Raw genomic sequence first — 26,178 nt, forward strand, 5'->3', positions numbered from 1 at the left:
TTAACACTTTTTTGGTTACTACATGATTCCAGATGTGTTATTTCATAGTTTTGATGTCTTCATTATTATTCTACAATGTAGAAAATAGTAAAAATAAAGAAAAACCCTTGACTGGTACTGTACATATATATTTATACTCCGGACTCTGACATTGCTCGTCCTAATATTTATATATTTCTTAATTCCATTTGTTTACTTTTTAGATTTGCGTGTATTGTTGTGTATTGTTAAATATTACTGCACTGTTGGAGCTAGGAACACAAGCATTTCGCTACATCTTCAATAACATATGCTAAATATGTGTATGCGACCAATACAATTTTATTTGATTACATAGATTTTTGTGGTTGAAATGACGTGGAAACAACGTTGATTCAAGCAGTTTTGTCCTATTGGGGATTTATTATTCTCCTAAATTGATGGGATGACTAACTTAGAAAGAATGCATTCTGGACTGTGCTAATGTAGGTTGTGACACCTGGCAAGCTGTGATTGATGTGAAGAGCTGTTTTAGGGGGTAAAATGAGATAAGGATTGTGTCTCCAAATGCTAGACTATACTGGTTCTTTGTGATCTGTGAACCTTCCTTGGACGTAGGAATGGTGTCTAAGGGAGCTGGCTCTTCTCACTATGACAGGTTGTTATGATGAACGTATGCCTGAAAACAGGGATGCGCTAAGAGGCGGGGGACTAGCCTGTGCATCAACGGATTGGCTGAGTAAGTCTAAACCACGCTCAAGTCTTTACTCTAATTGGCCAGCAGAGAGGTGTGAAACTCTCTCTGTCAGAGTATTTGAGCAAGATCCTAGAACAATGTTTTAGTTCTCTGGGGTGCCCTGCGAGGTATTTCAGAGAGCCCGTATATACGAAACATCATATTTATCATTGAAGGTTTTTGCATTAATTAAAATAACTAGTATATCTTAGAAGTCGTGTTGACCTCTTTTGTTCCTAATACCAGATTTGAATTGACGCAACTTTGACAGTCCAGTGGGTACATGTTGCATAAGCATGATTTAGTCTACTCCAACTACTCTATAATTAAACTGAAAAAGATAAGGTGTACAGCTGATATACAGGTATGATTTATTAGTTTTATTCATTGCGCTCATGTCTCAGTTCTAGAAGGAATGTGTGTCAGTGGACCCTAAGTATTTCCCTTTGAGCAAGTTGTTGATTGACAGACAGAGCTTAGCGATTACACAAACAACCTCAGGCTAGTTCGCTACTACTATAGTATTATAGTAGGGAGTCGATTAGCCTGGACAGGTAACACAGCTAAATCGGACTAATCTGGGCAGGTAAAGCAGCAAAACATTGTGTCGTGACACTGGTGACTATCTCTGTGGATCTGTGAGGATGGAGGCTGTGAAGCGGTGGAAGGCAGGATGGGGCTATCCCACCACTCTGCTGTGCATCTATGGGTTCTTCAGTACTGTGAAACCTTTGGAACCTTTCCTCATACCTTACCTGACAGGTCCAGACAAAAACCTGACAGTGGAACAGGTGAGCTACTACAGTAGTAAAATGTCAATAAAATGTTGTCATTCCCGCACTTTTGAACAGCGCTATATCTATGAGGAGACCAGAGACCAGGGAACAAAGTAACACAGGGTCAGTTGTAACAGTATGATAATGGAATGTTATTCAATGTGCTAATGCTTGGTTAGTGTCTCTACATGCCTAAGAAGTTTGTTTAAATCCATCAATTATCTTTTGTTTTATTGACAAAAAAAATGGGTTTTGAGACCCTAAAGTAAATATCCTTGCCGCCTCTCTTTTTTTAAATTATTGACCTTTGGAACATTCTAAATTTTTCATTTGTATAGTTGATGACAATTATCGTTGTATTTTCTCACAAGATTTAGATAAGTATAGGCTCCTATGTGGGGGGTTAGTTGTAACGCAGTACTTAAAACCTTATATGGTATTTAGACCCATTCACATAGTGATATAAAATGTAACTTCTTTACATTGAGTTTAGCAGTACAACTAAGACAATACCTTAGAAAAATGTAAAGAAAAGTCAAATTCATACTTTTGAATGCTAATATAATTAGCCTACAGTGCTGTGAAAAAGTATTTGCCCCCTTTCTGTTTTTCTCTATTTTTGCATATTTTTGATACTGAATGTTATCAGATCGTCAACCAAAACCTAATATTAGAAAAAGGGAACCTGAATTTACAAATAACAACAAAATTGATACTTATTTTATTTATTTAACTAACAAAGTTATGCAACACCCAATTCCCCTGTGTGAAAAAGTAATTGCCCCCTTACACTCAATAACTGGTTGTGCCACCTTTAGCTGCAATGACTGCAACCAAATGTTTCCTGTAGTTGTTGATCAGTCTCACATCGCTGTGGAGGAATTTTGGCCCACTCTTGCATGCAGAACTGCTTTAACTCAGCGACATTTGTGGGTTTTCAAGCATGAACTGCTCGTTTCAAGTCCTGCCATAACATCTCAATTGGGATTAGGTCTGCACTTTGACTAGGCCATTCCAAAACTTCAAATGTGTTGCTTTTTAACAATTTTCTTGTAGAATTGATTGCGTGTTTTGGATCATTGTCTTGCTGCATGACCCAGCTGAGCTTAAGCTTCAGCTCACAGACAGATGGCCTGACATTCTCCTGTAGAATTATCTGATTCAGAGCAGAATGGACAGATGAGTCAAAAGTATAACTTTTTGGACGACATGGGTCCAATTATGCCTGGCGAAAACCAAACACTGCATTCCACAGTAAGAACCTCATACCAACGGTCAAGCATGGTGGTGGAAGTGTGATGGTTTTTTATTTTTTAATATACAGTATATATTTAAAAAATATATACATGTATATACAGTACCAGTCAAAAGTTTGGACACACCTACTCATTCAAGGGTTTTTCTTTATTATTGTAGAATAATAGTGAAGACATCAAAACTATGAAATAACGGAACATATGGAATCATGCAGTAACCAAAAAAGTATTAAACAAATCAAAATATACAGTGGGGAAAAAAAGTATTTAGTCAGCCACCAATTGTGCAAGTTCTCCCACTTAAAAAGATGAGAGAGGCCTGTAATTTTCATCATATGTACACGTCAACTATGACAGACAAAATGAGAAAAAAAAATCCAGAAAATCACATTGTAGGATTTTTAATGAATTTATTTGCAAATTATGGTGGAAAATAAGTATTTGGTCAATAACAAAAGTTTCTCAATACTTTGTTATATTCCCTTTGTTGGCAATGACACAGGTCAAACGTTTTCTGTAAGTCTTCACAAGGTTTTCACACACTGTTGCTGGTATTTTGGCCCATTCCTCCATGCAGATCTCCTCTAGAGCAGTGATGTTTTGGGGCTGTCGCTGGGCAACACGGACTTTCAATTCCCTCCAAATATTTTTTATGGGGTTGAGATCTGGAGACTGGCTAGGCCACTCCAGGACCTTGAAATGCTTCTTACGAAGCCACTCCTTCGTTGCCCGGGCGGTGTGTTTTGGATCATTGTCATGCTAAAAGACCCAGCCACGTTTCATCTTCAATGCCCTTGCTGATGTAAGGAGGTTTTCACTCAAAATCTCACGATACATGGCCCCATTCATTCTTTCCTTTACACGGATCAGTCGTCCTGGTCCCTTTGCAGAAAAACAGCCCCAAAGCATGATGTTTCTACCCCCATGCTTCACAGTAGGTATGGTGTTCTTTGGATGCAACTCAGCATTCTTTGTCCTCCAAACACGACGAGTTGAGTTTTTACCAAAAAGTTCTATTTTGGTTTCATCTGACCATATCACATTCTCCCAATCCTCTTCTGGATCATCCAAATGCACTCTAGCAAACTTCAGACGGGCCTGGACATGTACTGGCTTAAGCAGGGGGACACGTCTTGCACTGCAGGATTTGAGTCCCTGGTGGCGTAGTGTGTTGCTGATGGTAGGCTTTGTTACTTTGGTCCCAGCTCTCTGCAGGTCATTCACTAGGTCCCCCCGTGTGGTTCTGGGATTTTTGCTCGCCGTTCTTGTGATCATTTTGACCCCACGGGGTGAGATCTTGCGTGGAGCCCCAGATCGAGGGAGATTATCAGTGGTCTTGTATGTCTTCCATTTCCTAATTAATTGCTCCCACAGTTGATTTCTTCAAACCAAGCTGCTTACCTATTGCAGATTCAGTCTTCCCAGCCTTGTGCAGGTCTACAATTTTGTTTCTGGTGTCCTTTGACAGCTCTTTGGTCTTGGCCATAGTGGAGTTTGGAGTGTGACTGTTTGAGGTTGTGGACAGGTGTCTTTTATACTGATAACAAGTTCAAACAGGTGCCATTAATAGAGGTAACGAGTGGAGGACAGAGGAGACTCTTAAAGAAGAAGTTACAGGTCTGTGAGAGCCAGAAATCTTGCTTGTTTGTAGGTGACCAAATACTTATTTTCCACCATAATTTGCAAATAAATTCATTAAAAATCCTACAATGTGATTTTCTGGAAAAAAAATTCTCATTTTGTCTGTCATAGTTGACGTGTACCTATAATGAAAATTATAGGCCTCTCTCATCTTTTTAAGTGGGAGAACTTGCACAATTGGTGGCTGACTAAATAATTTTTTTCCCCACTGTATTTGAGATTTGAGATTCTTCAAAGTAGCCACCCTTTGCCTTGATGACAGCTTTGCACACTCTTGGCATTCTCTCAACCACCTTCACGAGGTAGTCACCTGGAATGCATTTCAATTAACAGGTGTGCCTTGTTAAAAGTTAATTTGTGGAATTTCTTTCCTTCTTAATGCGTTTGAGCCAATCAGTTGTGTTGTGACAAGGTGGTATACAGAAGATAGCCCTATTTGGTAAAATACCAAGTTCATATTATGGCAAGAACAGCTCAAATAAGCAAAGAGAAACGACAGTTCATCATTACTTTAAGACATGAAGGTCAGTCAATACGGAACATTTCAAGAACTTTGAAAGTTTCTTCAAGTGCAGTCGCAAAAACCATCAAGCGCTATGATGAAACCGGCTCTCATGAGGACCACCATAGGAATGGAAGACCCAGTTACCTCTGCTGCAGAGGATAAGTTCATTAGAGTTAACTGCACCTCAGATTGCAGCCCAAATAAATGCTTCACAGAGTTCAAGTAACAGACACATCTCAACATCAACTGTTCAGAGGAGAATGCGTGAATCAGGCCTTCATGGTCGAATTGCTGCAAAGAAACCACTACTAAAGGACACCAATAATAAGAAGAGACTTGCTTGGGCCAAGAAACACGAGCAATGGACATTAGACCGTTGGAAATCTGCCCTTTGGTCTGATGAGTCCAAATTTGAGATTTTTGGTTCCAACCACCGTGTCTTTGTGAGACGCAGAGTAGGTGAACAGATGATCTCTGCATGTGTGGTTCCCATCATGAAGCATGGAGGAGGAGGTGTGCTGGTGTGGGGGTGCTTTGCTGGTGACACTGTTGGTGATTTATTTAGAATTCAAGGCACACTTAACCAGCATGGCTACCACAGCATTCTACAGCGATACGCCATCCCATCTGGTTTGCGCTTTGTGGGACTATCATTTGTTTTTCAACAGGACAATGACCTAAAGCACCTCCAGGCTGTGTAAGGGCTATTTGATAAAGAAGGAGAGTGATGGAGTGCTGCATCAGATGGCCTGGCCTCCACAATCAACTGACCTCAACCCAACTGAGATGGTTTGGGATGGGTTGGACCGCAGAGTGAAGGAAAAGCAGCCAACAAGTGCTCAGTATATGTGGGAATTCATTCAAGACTGTTGGAAAAGGATTCCAGGTGAAGTTGGTTGAGAGAATGCCAAGAGTGTGCAAAGCTGTCATCAGCTACAATGTAGAAAATAGTAAAAATAAGTAAAAACCCTGGAATGAGTAGGTGTGTCCAAACTTTTGACTTGTACTGTATATTAAAACATATAAATCTACCTAAAGTGAAGCCGCTCAACATTTACATTACATTCAGTCATCTAACCATCTCCCGTCCAGATCGACCCACAGGAGCAACCAGGGTCAAGCGCCCCGCCCAAGGGCACGTCAACAGACCTCCCACCAAGTCAAAACGGGGACCCAAAATAAAATAAGAAATACAATAAGTATGCAATTGTTGTGTTATTTGTTCACTCAGGTTCCCTTTATCTAATATTCAGTATCAGAAATATGCAAAAGTAGAGAAAATCTGAAAGGGGGCAAATACTTTTTCACAGCACTGTATATTAATATTGGTCAATTAAGGTAAAATTGAAATATTTGTTGTCAATTTAGTGTATTTTCATCCAAATATCAGTTTCAAATCATATTTTTTTTCCAAGTACCCTTATTTTTTACTATTGAAGACAGTGTTACATTAATGCCGCAGCCTGTTACATATAACCCCAACTACTGGGCCAATTGTAACATTTCACTTCTGCCACTTTTGGTTGAATCGTAAACGACTGGTACAGTGAGGGAAAAAAGCATTTGATCCCCTGCTGATTTTGTACGTTTGCCCACTGACAAAGACATGATCAGTCTATAATTGTAATGGTAGGTTTATTTGAACAGTGAGAGACAGAATAACAACAAAATCCAGAAAAAACGCATGTCAAAAATGTTATAAATTGATTTGCATTTTAATGAGGGAAATAAGTATTTGACCCCTCTGCAAAACATGACTTAGTACTTGGTGGCAAAACCATTGTTGGTAATCACAGAGGTCAGACGTTTTTTGTAGTTGGCCACCAGGTTTGCACACATCTCAGGAGGGATTTTGTCCCACTCCTCTTTGCAGATCTTCTCCAAGTCATTAAGGTTTCGAGCCTGATGTTTGGCAACTCGAACCTTCAGCTCTCTCCACCGATTTTCTATGGGATTAAGGTCTGGAGACTGGCTAGACCACTCCAGGACCTTAATGTGCTTCTTCTTGAGCCACTCCTTTGTTGCCTTGGCTGTGTGTTTTGGGTCATTATCATGCTGGAATACCCATTTACGACCCATTTTCAATGCCCTGGCTGAGGGAAGGAGGTTCTCACCTAAGATTTGACGGTACATGGCCCCGTCCATCGTCCCTTTGATGCGGTGAAGTTGTCCTGTCCCCTTAGCAGAAAAACACCCCCAAAGCATTATGTTTCCACCTCCATGTTTGACGGTGGGGATGGTGTTCTTGGGGTCATAGGCAGCATTCCTCCTCCTCCAAACACGGCGAGTTGAGTTGATGCCAAAGAGCTCTATTTTGGTCTCATCTGACCACAAAACTTTCACCCAGTTCTCCTCTGAATCATTCAGATGTTCATTGGCAAACTTCAGACGGGCCTGTATATGTGCTTTCTTGAGCAGGGGGACCTTGCGGGCACTGCAGGATTTCAGTCCTTCACGGCGTAGTGTGTTACCAATTGTTTTCTTGGTGACTATGGTCCCAGCTGCCTTGAGATCATTGACAAGATCCTCCCGTGTAGTTCTGGGCTGATTCCTCACCGTTCTCATGATCATTGCAACTCCACGAGGTGAGATCTTGCATGGAGCCCCAGGCCGAGGGAGATTGACAGTTCTTTTGTGTTTCTTCCATTTGCGAATAATCGCACCAACTGTTGTCACCTTCTCACCAAGCTGCTTGGCGATGGTCTTGTAGCCCATTCTAGCCTTGTGTAGGTCTACAATCTTGTCCCTGACATCCTTGGAGAGCTCTTTGGTCTTGGCCATGGTGGAGAGTTTGGAATCTGATTGATTGATTGCTTCTGTGGAGAGGTGTCTTTTATACAGGTAACAAACTAAGATTAGGAGCACTCCCTTTAAGAGTGTGCTCCTAATCTCAGCTCGTTACCTGTATAAAAGACACCTGGGAGCCAGAAATCTTTCTGATTGAGAGGGGGTCATATACTTATTTCCCTCACTAAAATGCAAATCGGTTTATAACATTTTTGACATGCATTGTTCTGGATTTTTTTGTTGTTATTCTGTCTCTCACTGTTAAAATTAACCTACCATTAAAATTATAGACTGATCATTTCTTTGTCAGTGGGCAAACGTACAAAATCAGCAGGGGATCAAATACTTTTTTCCCTCACTGTAGGTCCTAGAAACTTGTTTACAGTGTGTAATGGTAGCTTAGATATGTTGTTTGTATAAAAATATGATTAATCTAACTCAAAAAATAATTTCATAATAAGCAAAAGCAATTTATTTATATTTCTAATCTCAACCAATACCATACCAATCTACTGTATTTCTAATCATGGTAACACTTTACTTGACACCCATTGTCATAACACGTTATGACACGGTCATAATGTCATAAGAGCTGACACAACTTGTCCTGTTGTGACATATTATTTTGCATTATTTTACAGTTGGTTATGACACCTACATAAGAGTGTCAAAACCCACATTTATTCAAAAATGTGTTTTCTCCTAGCCAATAAGTTTCCTTTCGTTTGAAAGTTTGTTTCTTAAGTCATGTGTTGTTGTAATGAATTCTGTTTACAGTCATGCTTTTTTAAATCAGATTTTAAATAACTTGCAGAAAATACACTGTCAAGAAGCATTATGACATCATAATCATATAAGCAAGATAGGCCTATCACGTACATGCCCTTATATCAGTCATCAGTCACAAAGAGGGTGTCTTGTCCTGCTCCTGAAATCTGTAACTGCATTCGTCCCAGTCATCAGCAGCCGAGCATTGTGGAAGTTGCATGTCTGACATCAATTTGTGCGCAATTACAATGATAATTTAATATGGTCAATTTCAGAAAATGTTATATAACATAAACATACTGATGACAAGTAGGCTACGACAAAAAATGGAATGTTTTGCCTTGTGTGGTAGGTTTTGACACTCTTATGTAGGTGTCATAACTAGACATAAAATAATGCAATATATACCACAAAAGGTCTAAATATACTGTGTGTCATGACCATATGATGACAGGTTATGTCAGCTGTTAAAACATATTATGTGTTATGACGCTGGTGTCAAGTGTTACCCTAATCATTTTAAGTCAATGTACCAGGGGTTATGATCCCTTTATTACCTGCTTGATAAAAAAGTGCAATGTATTGAATTAGGTGAAGAAATAATAAGGCATGGTAGGGTCCACTGATGGTGCTTTGAATGCTTTTCGGGAACTCGTAGTTCCCAGTTGGTGAACTCCGGATGACATCATGTATGCATTTGAGTGCTTGAAATCTGAAAAACTCTTCAACCAATGAGAAACTAGATGGCTAAAATAGCTAATGTTGCTAATAAGTTAGTTAGCTTGCTAACGTGGACAATATGTCAAACCATAGAATGTATTGGTCAAACTAACTACATTATGCACATTATTAAGGTTGTAAATGGCTGTGTCGGCCATCTTTTGATCTGAAGGTGAAAGGTCAGGCATCCTCATTCATTCTGGTTTGAGTTTCCCACTTGGAACTCCGATGTGGAGGATCATTCTAGTGGGTCTCCTCTGACTTTCCGATTACATACGAACGCACCACCAGTCTTTGACATTATTACCATTTACCTCAGGTGACCAATGAGATTTTTCCTGTGTGGACATACTCCTACCTGGCTGTGATGGTGCCCGTCTTCCTGCTCACCGATTGGCTGCGCTACAAGCCCGTAGTGGTGTTCCAGTGCATCAACCTCTTTGTTACGACAGGAATGCTGCTCTGGCTGCAGGGAGTGGCAGCCATGCAGGCAATGCAGTTTGTCTACGCTGTGGTGACAGCCAGCGAGGTGGCCTACTTCTCATACATCTACAGCATAGTGGACCTGAAACACTTCCGCAAAGCTACATCCTACTGCCGTAGTGTACAGCTGCTAGGCTACACGATGGGATCTGTGCTGGGACAGTTGCTGGTCAGTTTTAACCTCATGTCCTACAACAACATCCTGGTACTTAACCTGGTGTTGATCTCCATCGCCCTGGTGACTTCCCTCTTCCTGCCCATGCCACAGAGAAGCATGTTCTTCCATCGGAGTCAGGAGAGGCATAAAACTGGAAATGTAGAAGAAATGGATGCCCAAGAACTACCAGAGGCCCTAGGAAGAGGGGACATGTGTGCAGGTGATGGGGAAATGTTCCCTGAGGGGCCAGTGAGAGCTAGGAGCTGCAGCCAGGTTCTTATCCAACTGTGGAGAGACTTCCTCCAGTGTTACTCTACAAGGGAGCTGCTGTACTGGTCAGTATGGTGGGCACTGGCCACCTGTGGCTATAACCAGACAACCAACTATGTACAGGTGCTGTGGCAGCACGTAGAGCCATCCCAGAACTTCACAGTCTACAATGGAGGGGTGGAAGCTGTGTCCAACCTATTTGGTGAGTTGCCAACAACACTATAGACTCATTTCCTGGCGCTATCATGAAACGCTGTGCGCGCAGTTCGAGTTGGGTCTGACTGCGACCCGCGTCCTGTGCCAGGCCAGAACTGTCCAGGGATGGACCGCCCAGGGATACATGTTAGTTAACATAGCGACCAGTGCACCAGTATTTTATTGAGGTGTTGCCAGCGGTAACTATCATAGCGACCTGTGCACCGGTGTTGTATCGAGGTGCCTGCCGACTGGACAGCTGTATAACGGCGGTAGCTAGTAACGTGGCCCATTTTTGCCCCTCCCAGGATTATATTTTAAGTAGGATAGCAGTTTACACAAGAAATAACTCATATTGGTAGTCATCTACATGTCACTGTGATGCAGTCTACTCAATGAAAAACCCTTCGGGTGCGTTCGTAAATTCACTCTGGCTATCTATTCCGATTTCAGAGCGCTCTCGTCTGAGTGTGCCAGAGTGTAGAATAACTAATGAATTTACAAACGCGCAACACATGTTGAATATGGCCGGTGTCAGTAAACATCGGCAAAAAACATAATTAAATTGTTGCCAGCAGCACAGTTACAGTCACCAATGCTCGTCGTGGTCGACGCCATCCCCATTTATCCGTTTCCATCTCTTAGGTATGTCCTTGGGCTCTCTCTTGCACAGTGCGTTGCTGCTGAGAGGGCATAGGCTGAGGGACCGGGTTGGTGGGCTGCTGAGGTTTCGTTCTCTCGGACAGCGGTCTTGTGGGACAGACAGTATGTAAGGGGTCATGATGTGGGAAGTGTTGGGACCGGCAGGGAGTACATTCCGGCTCACTCGCTCTAGCCTAAACCAATAGGAGTGTAGCCATCCGAAACAGGACACATGACCATCTGTTTTTTGTAGATGCTTGTCAAGCATTAATAATCAATCATCATCAACAGTCTAACACCTTACAAAGGTATATAGCAACTTCATGTAAAATGTTACTGCTCAGACCACTGTGTGTTCCTTGCAGCGGCAGCGACGGCCTATGGTATTGGTTTCACCGAGGTGGATTGGGCCCAGTGGGGAGAGTTGGCTCTGGGTTCATTCTCTGGCCTGGGAGCTGCAGCCCTTTTCACCATGACTTTCACAGCCAGCATCTGGGCCTGCTATGCTGGCTACATTGTCTTCAAGTGCCTCTACATGCTGCTTATCACCATAGCCATGTGAGTGCAAATATAGTCATGATAAACTGAGAATTACTGCCGTCTGAAGAACAATACGCCTTATTTCACATTTAGAAATTCCCTTTTGTCAGTAATATATTAAAGGGACACCTGTTATAGGGACATTACACTCCTAAATCAAAGTTTATCAGATGTTTTCATACCTCCAAAGTTGTCTAATGTCAATGAGTCCACATCCCACACCATTGGTTGAGTAGATAGATCTAGATACACGCCTCATACCCAAATTAATGGAAAAGATAAGCACTGCAAATCTGGAAATGACATGGGGCCTGATTCAAACTTAGGAAATGAACGCCTTTCCTACGCACTTCTCAATAGTTACTTTTCGGACCTTATTCAGGTACAGAACGGGCCTAGCAGGCGTGGTTCCCTGACACACGCTGAATATATTTAATTCAACCGCTGAAAACCCTCCCACTTGCTGGCCAACATTTCATTCATTAGGGTTTTCAGTACATTTATCTAAAGCCATCCCTTTAAATTTGGTGTAATTCACTCCACAGAGTCACTAGAATATATGGAGAGAACGTTCAGAATATTAGGGATCAATGAAAGAAAGCCTTGTAAATATACTCATATTCGTCTCCTTTTCAGCACCAATTGGTAGATTTAAAAATACTCTGATGTATATTATTTAGGGTTAGATAAGTATTTATGAATCATTTTTTAAAAACAGGTTAGAGTGCCTCTACGCACTAAATATATTGGTGAATGAAAAATACATTGGTTTGATTCATCCTGAAAGTTTCCATATTCAATTGTTTAATCCATTAAATATTGGAAGGTGAGAAAAGTGTACAATAGAGGTAGAACCATATTCCTACAAATCTACCTTAATAATCCTCACTAATCATGGAACTGTGATGACAACGGTCCAGTCATCGTGAACCGTGCGCCAGGCTCCAGTTTTAAACTGTTAAGTATTGGTCTGCGTTCCATAATGATTCAAATAGGCTACATGTCCCAAATTATTACTTGTAATACGTTAGCCTAATATGATCCACTATTGCTAGCGATCCTCAGGAACAATCACATGAATGTGACAGATGAAAGGTAAACTAATGATGTAATGGAATGATGCAAAATGTAAAGAAACTAACACTAAAGTGAGTTATAAATGTATTGGTATAATTGACGATGGCTACCAATAGTGGCTAATATTTAACACGATACAAATTGTTTAAAAAATACAGTGAAAAGTCCAGGCATATAATTAAAACATTCTAGAAATCATAAATCAACTCGGTAGGTTTGGCGCTATACTGTAATTTGCGCATGGCTACAGAAGCCTATAGCTTGGGTCTCCAAAATTCATCCCTGCAGGTTATAAGGCCAGCATTTCATAAACCTCACTGTGGGAAAATTGATATGTTGATATGCTTCAGTTTTCTGCCATATGACTGGTTTTACATTTGTCTCAAGCAATCATAGGGTAAAATATATTTACAATCCCCTTATCCAAACAACTTACTAATTTACCTAGCGCTTATCAATTTGTAAATTACAGTGCATGGAGAATGGTGCTATTTCTATTGGAAAAAAATAAGTAGGCCTAGATGTTGCTCCACTTAGGACAGGTTGCTCGACATTATTCATAGTTTCATCACGTGTAAAGGTGGTGGAATTATGAGGGAATTAAGCCAAGGCCAGAATACAGAATATCTGTAGACACACCTCTGCCAAACCTACATTTCTGTGATCTCCCCACTGAACGAATAGCTGGCTGAAACATGTGGAGTAGAGAGAAAAGTGCATAAAAAGGGAATTAAGTTCCATTTGCATGCACATAACTTGGGTCTGAATCGGCCCCATGGTGTTTATCTATTTATTCTATTAATTTTAGATTGTGGGATATAGCTGGATCTAAAAGAACTCATGGCCTGGGACGTGGACCCCTTTTTAGATAAGATATGTAACAAAATTACCCTTTAATATTTGGTAGAGGGAAAAACATGTGCCCCCTTTCCTTCCAGGTTCCAAATTGCTACTGACGTCTCAATGGAGAGATATGCACTGATCTTTGGAGCAAACAATTTTGGGGCTTTGGTCCTTCAGACTATCATCACATCCGTTGTGGTGGATGGCAGGGGGCTTGGCTTGGGCATCATTCCACAGGTGAGTTAACAGTTCAAGTGTGGACAATAATAAGACCTGCTTGCTAGCCCTACGACTGAAGAGTTAGGAAAAAGCTTCATACCGCTCCACTCTTTCTTGCAGTTCACCATTTATGGAAGCTACTTCTCAGCCATCGCTGTCATTTTCTTTCTGAGGGGTGTGTACATGATTATGAGAATGCGGCAAGGCCACCGAGAGTCCACCACTGCAGAGGAGCAGCCTACAAGTCTGAAAGACAGTGACACTGGCCCTGAACAAAGACTCTGAGCAGAAGAAACTGACCACTGGGCCCTGGGTCGTGTTCGGTAGGCACATTTTTGTTTTCCGTTGCACAATTTTTGGGTACATTGTGCCCTACTGAATTAAAGACACCGATGACATTCAGGTCTGTTTGATATTTTTTACAGTCTATACTCCTGAGCAAGAGTAACAGCTCCACATTATTCAGACTGCAACATCTTCATAGTGATAGAAATATTTTTATATATATAAAAAAATATTTAAATATATGAAAATGGAGATGTACAGTGCAGCAATACAAAGAGATGGTTTGGTAATTATTTTTAGTTAAAATTCATTTTAATATATATATACACACACATTAACTTAAATCTCTTTAACACCCAACATCAGTGGTCTTCAGTCTATATTGTTGTAAACCGCCTGGACAGCAGGACAGGTGTGAGCCCATCCCCTTCCAGGTGGAGCCTCTGCCCTCGAGGCCAATCACCGAAGAGGAGAGAGACTCCTCCCCCTCTTCTGTAACAAATTATGAAACGCATGTTCTCCTCTTCTTCTCTGTAAAAATAGTCCTACCGATACCACGCTGTACAAACCACTTTTGGTTCTTCTTTACAAATACAGTAACTCACAGTAGTCCTCTCAGCTTTTCCAAGTAACAGTTCTGCCTTAAACTTGTGTTAAAGGTACAAATACTGATATGCACAGAGCTAATTTCCGCTAAGAAAAAATATTTACAGAATTGCAGCGTAATGATTTGGAATATTTTGCAATAACTTAGTGTCAGCCAGTTTGAATATACATTGGGCTCAGCTGAGGATGGGCCAGTTCACAGGTTAGATGGAAGATGAGAGGAGACCCTGCCCCTTTAACACATTTACATTTTAATCATTTAGCAAACCCTCTTATCCAGAGTAACTTACAGGAGGAGCAATTAGGGTTAAGTGCCTTGCTCAAGGACACATTGACAGATTTTTCACCTATTCGGCTCGGGGATTCGAACCAGCGACCTTTCGATTACTGGCCCAACGCTCTTAACAGCTAGGCTTCCTGACGCCCCCAACACCCTCCCGTCCCTCTACACACCTTTACCTTGTTTTGTTTTTTGTTGCCATGGACGGTGTCAGTTACGTCACTTAATACAAAATACCAGTTTTAGAAACATTGTTTGTCTTTTTAAAGCGTCTTGTGAAACAAAACAGTGCAAGAGGTGCAAGCGGAGCACGCCAGTTGACATCACCCTAGTGGTGGAGTTTAGGTGGAGCAGTGCTATAAGAAAGGATTAGTTGAAGAGCTTCCTGAGGGGTAGTGTCCTGAAGGGGCGCCCGCCTGGAAAGACGACAGATACAGAGAGAGACAGAGAGAGACAGAGAGAGAGACAGCGAGAGAGAGACAGCGAGACAGAGAGAGAGAGACAGCGAGACAGAGAGAGAGAGACAGCGAGACAGAGAGAGAGAGAGAGAGAGAGAGAGAGAGAGAAAGAGAGAGAGAGAGAGAGAGGGAGGAAGGGGAGCCATTAAATCACCACCAGTGAAATTAACACAAGTCTTATCAAATGGAGACTGTGGAAACCACCTGATGGTCCCACTCACCAAGAAGGGGTTACTAGAGACCCCAGGTGCAGCCATCGCCTGTCCAAAGGGGGTCACCACAGCCTTGGCCTGTCCATAGGCAGAATACCCCCCTCCTGGTGGACCAGAGAAAGAGTTGAATACTGAAGGTTTAAATTAAATGGGTACACTACACAAATTCATGCAACGCACACATACACCCATGCAAACACCCACACACACCGTTGGGTTGCTGGGGATAGGCCGGAGGCTGGGGGAAGGGGGCCTGGCCAGGGAAGGGCTGTTGGAAGGTCCCACTGAAGCTGGTGGGGAGGTTGTAGGCAGCAGCGTTCCCGAATCCGGCTGGCATGCTCATGGAGCCTGTGCCAAACGTGGCTGCAAGACAGGCGGGAGAGGAGAGGACACTCACAATCTACAAAATATCACATCAGTTACACAGAGCGTACGCTACACGATTACTGCTAAGTGTTAACGCAGACTACAAAACATCTGAAGGACACACATACAGTACCAGTCAAAGGTTTGGACACACCTACTCATTCAAGGGTTTTTCTTTATTTTTACTATTTTCTACATTGTAGAATAATAGTGAAGACATCAATAATATGAAATAACACATATGAAATCATGTTGTAACCAAAAAAGTGTTGAACAAATCAAATATATGTTATATTTGAGATTATTCAAATAGCCACCTTTTGCCTTGATGACAGCTTTGCACACTCTTGGGATTCTCTCAACCAGCTTCACCTGGAATGCTTTTCCAACAGTCTTGAAGGAGTTCCCACATATGCTGAGCACTTGTTGGCTGCTTTTCCTTCACTCTGCGGTCCGACTCATCCCAAACCATCTCAATTTGGTTGAGGTCGGGGGATTGTGTAGGCCAGGTCATCTGATACAGCACTCAATCACTCTCCTTCTTCGTAAAATAGCCTGGAGGTGTGTTGGGTCATTGTCCTTTTGAAAAACAAATGATAGTCCCACTAAGCCCAAACCAGATGGGATGGTGTATCGCTGCAGAATGCTGTGGTAGCCATGCTGGTTAAGTGTTCCTTGAATTCTAAATAAATCACAGACAGTGTCACCAGCAAAACACCCCCACACCATAACACCTCCTCCTCCATGCTTTACGGTGGGAAATACACATGCGGAGATCATCCATTCACCCACACCGCGTCTCACAAAGCCACGGCGGTTGGAACCAAAAATCCCCAATTTGGACTCCAGACTAAAGGACACATTTCCACCGGTCTAATGTCCATTGCTCGTGTTTCTTGGCCCAAGCAAGTCACTTCTTCTTATTGGTGTCCTTTAGTAGGGGTTTCTTTGCAGCAATTCGACCATGAAGGCAGTCTCCTCTGAACAGTTGATGTTGAGATGTGTCTGTTACTTGAACTCTGTGAAGCATTTATTTGGGCTACAATTTCTGAGGCTGGTAACTCGAATGAACTTATCCTCTGCAGCAGAGGTAACTCTGGTTCTTCCATTCCTGTCGCGTTCCTCATGAGAGCCAGTTTCATCATAGCGCTTGATGGTTTTTGCGACTGCACTTGAAGAAACTTTCAAAGTTCTTGACATTTTCCATATTGACTGACCTTCATGTCTTAAAGTAATGATGGACTGTTGTTTCTCTTTGCTTATTTGAGCTGATCTTGTCATAATATGGACTTGGTCTTTTACCAAATAGAGCTATCTTCTGTATACCACCCCTACCTTGTCACAACACAACTGATTGGCTCAAACGCATTAAGAAGGAAAGAAATTCCACAAATTAACTTTTAAGAAGGCACACCTGTTAATTGAAAGACTACCTCATTAAGCTGGTTGAGAGAATGCCAAGAGCGTGCAAAGATGTCATCAAGGCAAAGGGTGGCTATCTGAAGAATCTCAAATATAAAATATATTTTGATTTGTTTAACACATTTTTGGTTACTACATGATTCCATGTGTTATTTCATAGTTTTGATGTCTTCACTATTATCAATGTAAAAAATAGTACAAATAAAGAAAAACCCTTGAATGAGTAGGTGTGTCCAAACTTTTGACTGGTAGTGTACACACCCACCTACCTACCCTGTCTACCTATAATCACACCTGACGCCAGGTTAACATTGGCACACAACCTGAACTAAAACACCTTTACTGAGCAGTGTACACTTAAACACAGAGAAACAAACACAGCAACAGCAGAAAAACTACTTTGTGACTAGAACGAGTCTCAGAGACTAGCTCTATCCGGAACATAACCTGCATTAAACTACACAGCATCTAGCACACAGCTACAGTCCTACAGCACTCAGGGTATAGGCACTCTCAGCAAAGGCAGTGTACAGAATCCAGGAGGGTGAAAAACTATAAGAAGCTTACAGTCAAGATGGTTGTGCAGTTAAAGGACACTCTTAAATGGTTATCTGGCAGTTTGATGTCCTTTCTACACCAGTTTATAAACTCAGAGCTCAGCTGGATGACATACACACTGCCAACAGCTATAGTCTGAAAAGCTACGACTGTTAGTTAGGCTATTTCTCTTGGCCGGCAGGGGGCAAGATGGGGTAATCGGCGATGCCACATCACTACAGTCTGGGAGCGTCAGTGAGGGCAGGGGGGGGATTGGTTATGGCAGTTGAGGCATCAGGACTCCCACACTCACAGATACAGTAGAAGCAGCACTGGGGTCAGGGGTCAGGGCACACAACACATGCACAGTTGGCGAGACAGTCACAGGATGCTCAGGGGAGCTCTAAGAAGCGCTGCCACAGCCAAGACACAGGGAGGCAGAGAGGAGGAGGGGGAAGGAAGGAGAAAAGGAGTGAGCTGGAAGAGGAGGAGGAGGGGACCTACCAAAGTGGGCTGGAGGGTAACCCTGCCCATGCAGAGCCCCCAACAGGCCTGTCCAGCATCACGGGAGCAATCAGACAGAGCCATCATCATTTGGACGTACACATAAGTACGCACACACCTTCATGCTCATTACAGAAACACTCAGTCACCAATCAGTGTCTCTCCAATTTACTCTATGTAAGACTGTTACTACTTGGACTATCTCCTCATTTAGCAACAGACAATTGTTAGTAAATAATGCTGCCAGTCTAGTAGCAGCCGAGCCACCGGCAATAGACTTACTTAGAGATGAATACAATTAGCTGAGCGATGAAGTGAAGGCATCTGGTTCATAACCTCATTATGACCTCTAATGACCATGACCACTGTGACCATGAGTCCTCTCACAGGGTTTCAGGTGGTCACAGTCACCCTCTGTAAAAGTAATCATCTAAGAATATGGACTTTTGCTACATATAGAAGCTTTTACATGATCACCTGCCTCAGTTAATTTGTGATATTTTAGCATGACTTTGGAATATGGTTACCATCTGCGAAACATGTTTTTCTTCTGCACTACCTCAAAATGGCCGCTAACCACGACAGTTAGATCAGCTTTAGTCATACATTTACATTTTAGTCATTTAGCAGACGCTCTTATCCAGAGCGACTTACATTATCTTTAATTTTAATTTTTTCATACTGGCCCCCCGTGGGAATTGAACCCACAACCCTGGCATTGCAAACGCCATGCTCTACATCCCTGCCGGCCATTCCCTCCCCTACCCTGGACGACGCTGGGCCAATTGTGCGCCGCCCCATGGGTCTCCCGGTCGTGGCCGGCTACGACAGAGCCTGGATACGAACCAGGATCTCGTGGCACAGCTAGCACTGCGATGCAGTGCCTTAGACCACTGCGCCACTCGGGAGACTACTTAGAGATGTACTTCAGAGCTCATCTACTAGCTTTGCAACGGGGCTGCCCATGAGAGGTTTTGGGTTAAGTGCGCCCTCTATCTAACTCAGTGGCCGTGTCCGAATACCCGTACTTGCGTTCTAAATAGTATGTTGATTGGGTATGCGCAAAATAGAAAGGTTTAGAGTATGTGATATTTCGAAAATGTTGAAAGCTTTAAATGCCAGGATGTCATATTCATTTCAGCTTTCATCTAGTACGAATTCGCTGCATGCTATTGAGGAAGATAATTGTCTTTTCAGACTCCCACGTGTATTTGATAACAGCTGATAATCAGATGATCAGACGTGATGTACGAATGGCAGGGAACAACCCAATTGCGCATTACATGACGCCTTCTCAGTATGCGTGTGCCTAGTATGTTGATATCTGTTGCTTACTGCATACATTTTTACTAAACAGTATGTTCTAAACAGTATGTAGTATGGTTAGTAAATAGTATAGAATTTTAGTAAGTAGTAGGCAAGAATGATTTCGGACACAGCCTATGGCTTTAGTTTCAAATACATTGGGTATGCAAAACATCCGTGGCGTGTCCCCACCTGCTGCTGCCATGGCCGCTGCTCTCCCGTTGCTCTGGAAGGGGTTGGTGGTGGCTATTGCCGGGGCAACCGCTGCAGCAGCAAAGGGGTTTGTTGATGGACCTGGCAGAAGGGAAGAGGAGACATCAAACTCATATTAGTTAATCTCTGAGTAGCTAAGTATCTACTTCAGCTCTGGAGAAATGGGTTGCGGTCCCATTCTAATCTACCCCCTTCTCCCCGAAGTGTGCAATCATTCTATGATGGAAATGTTATTGTGTGTACGTGATCGTATGTTTAGCACAATGCTGCTTTTGTAATAACCTGTCTTGGTTGGGTTCATGCGAGTGACGGGTTGACTGCACAAAGGAGTAAACCACACTATCACTCATAATCAATTTGGTTGTACGCCCAGAACATTATATTGGGACTAGAGAAGTGATAAAATGTCTCAGTTTCAAGGTAAGAAGCCTTGTGTTGTATAAATCAGTCACATACAGGAACCAACCATGCTTATAACTTGTTTGTGTAGCAGTATAAAAGGACTGAAAGGGAACCTCCCCTTCAGCGTTTTCATCAAGCTTGTATTGAGTTTGTGAACATTTTACATTTACATTTTAGTCATTTTAGCAGACGCTCTTATCCAGAGCGACTTGCAGTTAGTGAGTGCATACATTCTTTTATTTTTCATACTGGCCCCCCGTGGGAATCGAACCCACAACCTTGGCGTTGCAAACGCCATGCTCTACCAACTGAGCTACCTCCCTGCCTGCCATTCCCTCCCCTACCCTGGACGACGCTGGGCCAATTGTGCACCGCCCCATGGGTCTCCCGATCGCGGCCGGCTACGACAGAGCCTGGATTCGAACCAGGATCTCTAGTGGCACAGCTAGCACTGCGATGCAGTGCCTTAGACCACTGCGCTTATTATCTTCGGCCGTGATAATAAGGATTACTTCATTTACTTTGAGTCCTTAGTGGTGAATTTCCACTACAATTCTGGGGTCACGAAACAAGATATTTGATCTTCTCGACGTGATCCATCAGTGAAGGTCTCAGTGGGAACACCGGTGGCGCATTCTTGGAAGGCGGAAAGGGAAATTCCCGTCTCACTAAAAGAGGACGAGGACCCACCCGGACCAGACCTTCACTGTGGGACGTGTCAGGAAGGAAAAACAACATCCACGAAACCTAGAAGGTCAACTCAACTGATTTCAGTAAGTCATTTTAAATGAAGTAATACATTGTTTAAGAAGGGATCCAAGTTCTAAGAGAGAACTAGGCAAAGGTTTGGTGAACCTCGTTTATAACATTATATAGACATTCTGTGGAAATACCTAAGGAAGTTCTGTGTGAACTGCACAAATGTTCTGTGTGAACTTCGTTTGAATATGTAAACAACCAGAAGCGGGAAATGGTGTCTCGAGTATGTGGTGCATGTGTGAATGAATACCTAAGAAAGTTCTGTGAACTGAACGTTATATAGGGATTCTGTGTGGATGCCTAAGCAAGTTCTGTGTGAACTTCGATTGATATCGTTATATATGGGTTCTGTCCACCACCACCAGCCATCTGATCTACAGGTGCGGAGGCATTGACAGGAGAACCATTGAAAACTTTGAGAAGGAAGCAGCTGAGATGAGCAAGGGCTCATTGATGCCCCCGGACACTGAGATTTCATCAAGAACATGATCACTGGTACCTCTCAGGCTGACTACGCTGTGCTGATTGTTGCTGGTGGTGTGGATGTGAATACCTAAGAAAGTTCTGTGTGAACTGAACAAAGTTCTGCATGGACTTGGATTGATAACGTTATATAGGGATTCTGAGTGAATACCTAAGCAAGTTCTGTGTGATGTCTGAACATTTACACTACCGTTCAAAAGTTTGGGGTCACTTAGAAATGTCCTTGTTTTCGAAAGAAAATAAAAAAAATTGTCCATTAAAATAACAGTGTAGACATTGTTAATGTTGTAAATGGCTATTGTAGCTGGAAACTAAGATTTTTAAATAATATAAATAATATGCCATTTAGCAGACGCTTTTATCCAAAGCGACTTACAGTCATGCGTGCATAAATTTTTTGTGTATGGGTGGTCCCGGGGATCGAACCCACTACCCTGGCGTTACAAGCGCCGTGCTCTACCAGTTGAGCTACAGAGAATATCTACATTCTACATAGGCGTACAGAGGCGTACAGAGGCCCATTATCCGCAACCATCAGTCCTGTGTTCCAATGGCACGTTATGTTTGCTAATCCAAGTTTATCATTTTAAAAGGCTAATTGATCATTAGAAAACCCTTTTGCAATTATGTTAGCACAGCTGAAAACTGTCTCTAACCAGAATAGAAAGATGAGTGGGAGGCCCCGGTGCTCCTTTCGAAAAATAGGACATTTCTAAGTGACCCCAAACTTTGGAACGGTAGTGTAGCTTCACTGTTTTATATCATTAAATTCTCTCAATATGTTTTGCCTCATTATATTCACTTGAGTATGAATATATTGCTTATTCTCAGAAATAGCTCTTTGTGTATGAGAAGGATAATTATATAGTGGACTGTGGCAGGCTGCAAGAATGTGCACTTCCTAATCTCAAGGCTTCTCCTGACTGATAAGGAGACTGGGAGATGTGTGGAGGAGTACAAAAGGTTCTGGACTTGGGCTGGGACGATAACACCACCTGCCTAGCCACGGAGATTCATTGTACATCCTAGACTCAGGAGGGGGGAGGGCTCCTGAGTATAGAGACAAAGTGGAGTCGCAATTCAACGGCTCAGACACGAGACGTATGTGACAATCACTGACTACAACAGGAAACCCAGCCACGTCACCGACCCCGACGTCTTGCTTCCGGACAAGCTAAACACCTTCTTCACCTGCTTTGAGGATATCACAGTACCACAGACGCGGCCCACTACCAAGGACTGTGGGCTCTCCTCCGTGGCCAAAGTGAAAAACTGAAATGGTCCACCCACACAGACAGTGTGGTGAAGGTGCAACAGAGCCTTCCTTGGCACCTAAAACTCTCACAAACTTTTACAGATGCACAATTGAGAGCATCCTGTCGGGCTGTATCACTGCTTGGTATGGCAACAGCACCGCCTGCAACCACAGGGCTCTCCAGAGGGTGGTGCAGTCTGCCCAATGCATTACCGGGGGCAAACTACCCGCCCTCCAGGACAACTACAGCACCCGATGTCACAGGAAGGCCAAAAAGATAATCAAGGACATCAACCACCCGAGCCACTGCCTGTTCACCCCGCTATCATCCAGAAGGCGAGGTCAGTACTGGTGCATCAAAGCTGGGACTGAGAGACTGAAAAACAGCTTTTATCTCAAGGCAATCAGACTGTTAAATAGTCATCACTAGCAAATTAGAGGCTGCTGCCTATAGACATAGACTAGAAATCACTGGCCACTTTAAGAAATGGAACACTAGTCACTTTAATGTTTATATATCTTGCATTACTCTTCTCATATGTATATACTGTATTCTATACTATTCTACTGTATCTTAGCCCATGCCGCTCTGTCATTGCTCGTCCATATATGTACAGTGAGGGAAATAAGTATTTGATCCCCTGCTGATTTTGTACGTTTGCCCACTGACAATGAAATGATCAGTCTATAATTTTAATGGTAGGTTTATTTGAACAGTGAGAGACAGAATAACAACAAAACAATCCAGAAAAACGCATGTCAAAAATTTTATAAATTGATTTGCATTTTAAATGAGGGAAATAAGTATTTGACCCCCTCTCAATCAGAAAGGTTTCTGGCTCCCAGGTGTCTTTTATACAGGTAACGAGCTGAGATTAGGAGCACACTCTTAAAGGCAGTGCTCCTAATCTCAGTTTGTTACCTGTATAAAAGACACCTGTCCACAGAAGCAATCAATCAATCAGATTCCAAACTCTCCACCATGGCCAAGACCAAAGAGCTCTCCAAGGATGTCAGGGACAAGATTGTAGACCTACACAAGGCTGGAATGGGCTACAAGACCATCGCCAAGCAGCTTGGTGAGAAGGTGACAACAGTTGGTGCGATTATTCGCAAATGGAAGAAACAGAAAATATCTGTCAATCTCCCTCGGCTTGGGGCTCCATGCAAGATCTCACCTCGTGGAGTTGCAATGATCATGAGAACGGTGAGGAATCAGCCCAGAACTACACGGGAGGATCTTGTCAATGATCTCAAGGCAGCTGGGACCATAGTCACCAAGAAAACAATTGGTAACACACTATGCCGTGAAGGACTGAAATCCTGCAGCGCCCGCAAGGTCCCCCTGCTCAAGAAAGCACATATACAGGCCCGTCTGAAGTTTGCCAATGAACATCTGAATGATTCAGAGGAGAACTGGGTGAAAGTGTTGTGGTCAGATGAGACCAAAATAGAGCTCTTTGGCATCAACTCAACTCGCCGTGTTTGGAGGAGGAGGAATGCTGCCTATGACCCCAAGAACATCATCAAACATGGAGGTGGAAACATTATGCTTTGGGGGTGTTTTTCTGCTAAGGGGACAGGACAACTTCACCACATCAAAGGGACAATGGACGGGGCCATGTACTGTCAAATCTTGGGTGAGAACCTCCTTCCCTCAGCCAGGGCATTGAAAATGGGTCGTGGATGGGTATTCCAGCATGACAATGACCCAAAACACACGGCCAAGGCAACAAAGGAGTGTCTCAAGAAGAAGCACATTAAGGTCCTGGAGTGGTCTAGCCAGTCTCCAGACCTTAATCCCATAGGAAATCTGTGGAGGGAGCTGAAGGTTCGAGTTGCCAAACGTCAGCCTCGAAACCTTAATGACTTGGAGAAGATCTGCAAAGAGGAGTGGGACAAAATCCCTCCTGAGATGTGTGCAAACCTGGTGGCCAACTACAAGAAACGTCTGACCTCTGTGATTGCCAACAAGGGTTTTGCCACAAAGTACTAAGTCATGTTTTGCAGAGGGGTCAAATACTTATTTCCCTCATTAAAATGCAAATCAATTCATAACATTTTTGACATGCGTTTTTCTGGATTTTTTGTTGTTATTCTGTCTCTCACTGTTCAAATAAACCTACCATTAAAATTATATAGACTGATCATGTCTTCGTCAGTGGGCAAACGTACAAAATTAGCAGGGGATCAAAAAGTTTTTTCCCTCACTGTATATATTCTTAATTCCATTCCTTACTTAGATTTGTGTGTATTGGGTATATGTTGTGAAATTGTTAAGATATTAATGCACTGTCGGAGCTAGAAGCACAAGCATCTCACTACACCCGCAATAACATTTGCTAAACACTTGTATGTGACAAATAAAATTTGATTTGATATGTTTGGGAAAACAATAATTATACTAGTTGACTGCACATAGCACAAAAACAGAGGAGAAGTGAGGGTGATATGGCGTGGGAACACCTCTCGTAAAACCTGCAGCCTGACGGGGGAAGACTGGGTAAAAGCATGAGTAGGTGTTTTTAGAGCCTTCATTTTTGTGGACCCCAGCAGAACAGTATCCCAAAGGTATAGAGTCAGGCTAAGGAAAAGTGGGAATCGTCATATTATCAAACTTCGGTTTTTGCCATACATGATGATTATGCATAGCTTAACGCATTACTAATACTTGTCATATTTTGTGTTTTCTTTTTCTTTTCAAGTCTTTTGCTGTCACTCTCTTAGGAACCCGAAGGAGGAAGAGAAAGTCAAAGCTCCAGCTGAAATGTCATTATCAGAAACCGCTAGAAGCTACTCTGGCAATGAAGATAACGATTGGGAGGTGACAGTTTGGCTGTCAACTATGTTTGGATCATAGTCTGTCAACCTTGCAAAATGGGCTATGTTGGGACTATTTGTCCTTGTGTGTGTGATAACATTGATGGAGAACTTACATAAATGAAAGTGTGTAACTGTATGAAGCAAAGGTCTTAAGTTAAACCTTTATACTGCAATAGTTTTACAAGTGTAAGCAATAAAGATTGCTTCATTTACTTTGACTTTGAGTCCTTAGTGGTGAATTTCCACAACAGTTGACTTCCCCTCATGAATTGAAAAGTAATGGACGCAAGACAGTGAGTGAAATATGAAGAAAACTCCATATTGTCCATGCTTACACCTATCCAATATTTGTAAACCCGAGGTGGAGAGTGAAGTAGTGTAACGCACACTAAGTGGGAAAGAGTAGGGAATGGAAACACACACATGTAGTGTTGTCACTCACCTCCAAAACCCTGGGGCATGCTGGACACACATTGTTGTGCCTGGGCTGACGAGACTCCTGTCACAGGGCCAAACATCCCCCTGGTACACAACACAACACTGGCGTTAGAGTGACCACAATGACTAACCATGACAGAGGCCACGTCCCAAATGACACCCTATTTCCTACATGGTCCCTAGCAGTAGTGCTAAAAGTAGCGCACTTTTAGAGAATAGGGTGCGATTTGGGATGC

The 26,178-nt window shown here is 42.6% G+C and overlaps 2 protein-coding genes across 6 annotated transcripts in view; one reads left to right on the top strand and one right to left on the bottom strand.

Moving 5' to 3' along the window:
- The first annotated feature begins 1,201 nt into the window (after positions 1-1,201).
- On the top strand, positions 1,202-14,797 carry LOC121564777 (thiamine transporter 2). Its single transcript, XM_041875871.1, has 5 exons — positions 1,202-1,506; positions 9,488-10,280; positions 11,281-11,473; positions 13,471-13,612; positions 13,715-14,797. Exons 1-5 carry the CDS (start codon positions 1,360-1,362, stop codon positions 13,877-13,879), a joined length of 1,440 nt encoding a protein of 479 aa, XP_041731805.1. The 5' UTR covers positions 1,202-1,359; the 3' UTR covers positions 13,880-14,797.
- Positions 14,798-14,815: 18 nt separating this feature from the next.
- The window catches only part of LOC121564724 (arf-GAP domain and FG repeat-containing protein 1), a 41,424-nt gene continuing 30,061 nt past the window's right edge, over positions 14,816-26,178 (bottom strand). For 4 of the 5 annotated variants that reach the window (XM_041875870.2, XM_041875869.2, XM_041875866.2 and 1 more), the window contains 6 exons: positions 25,947-26,026; positions 19,762-19,863; positions 18,265-18,312; positions 15,646-15,798; positions 15,445-15,539; positions 14,816-15,181 (listed from right to left, as the gene is read on the bottom strand). In XM_041875870.2, coding sequence (XP_041731804.2) covers positions 15,122-15,181; positions 15,445-15,539; positions 15,646-15,798; positions 18,265-18,312; positions 19,762-19,863; positions 25,947-26,026 — 538 coding nt within the window. In that variant the 3' untranslated portion in view covers positions 14,816-15,121. The remainder of the gene's footprint in view (positions 15,182-15,444; positions 15,540-15,645; positions 15,799-18,264; positions 18,313-19,761; positions 19,864-25,946; positions 26,027-26,178) is intronic. The other variant, XM_041875862.2, reaches the window with a different exon arrangement.

This window comes from Coregonus clupeaformis, chromosome 5, assembly GCF_020615455.1.
Source record: "Coregonus clupeaformis isolate EN_2021a chromosome 5, ASM2061545v1, whole genome shotgun sequence".
In the NCBI taxonomy this organism is placed as follows: Eukaryota; Metazoa; Chordata; class Actinopteri; order Salmoniformes; family Salmonidae; genus Coregonus; species Coregonus clupeaformis.

Coding starts and splice junctions, on each gene's coding strand:
- LOC121564777 (XM_041875871.1), top strand. CDS start 1,360: ATGGAGGCTGTGAAGCGGTGGAAGGCAGGATGGGGCTATCCCACCACT. Junction 1,507..9,487: donor AAAACCTGACAGTGGAACAG/GTGAGCTACTAC, acceptor CATTTACCTCAG/GTGACCAATGAGATTTTTCC. Junction 11,474..13,470: donor CTGCTTATCACCATAGCCAT/GTGAGTGCAAAT, acceptor CTTTCCTTCCAG/GTTCCAAATTGCTACTGACG.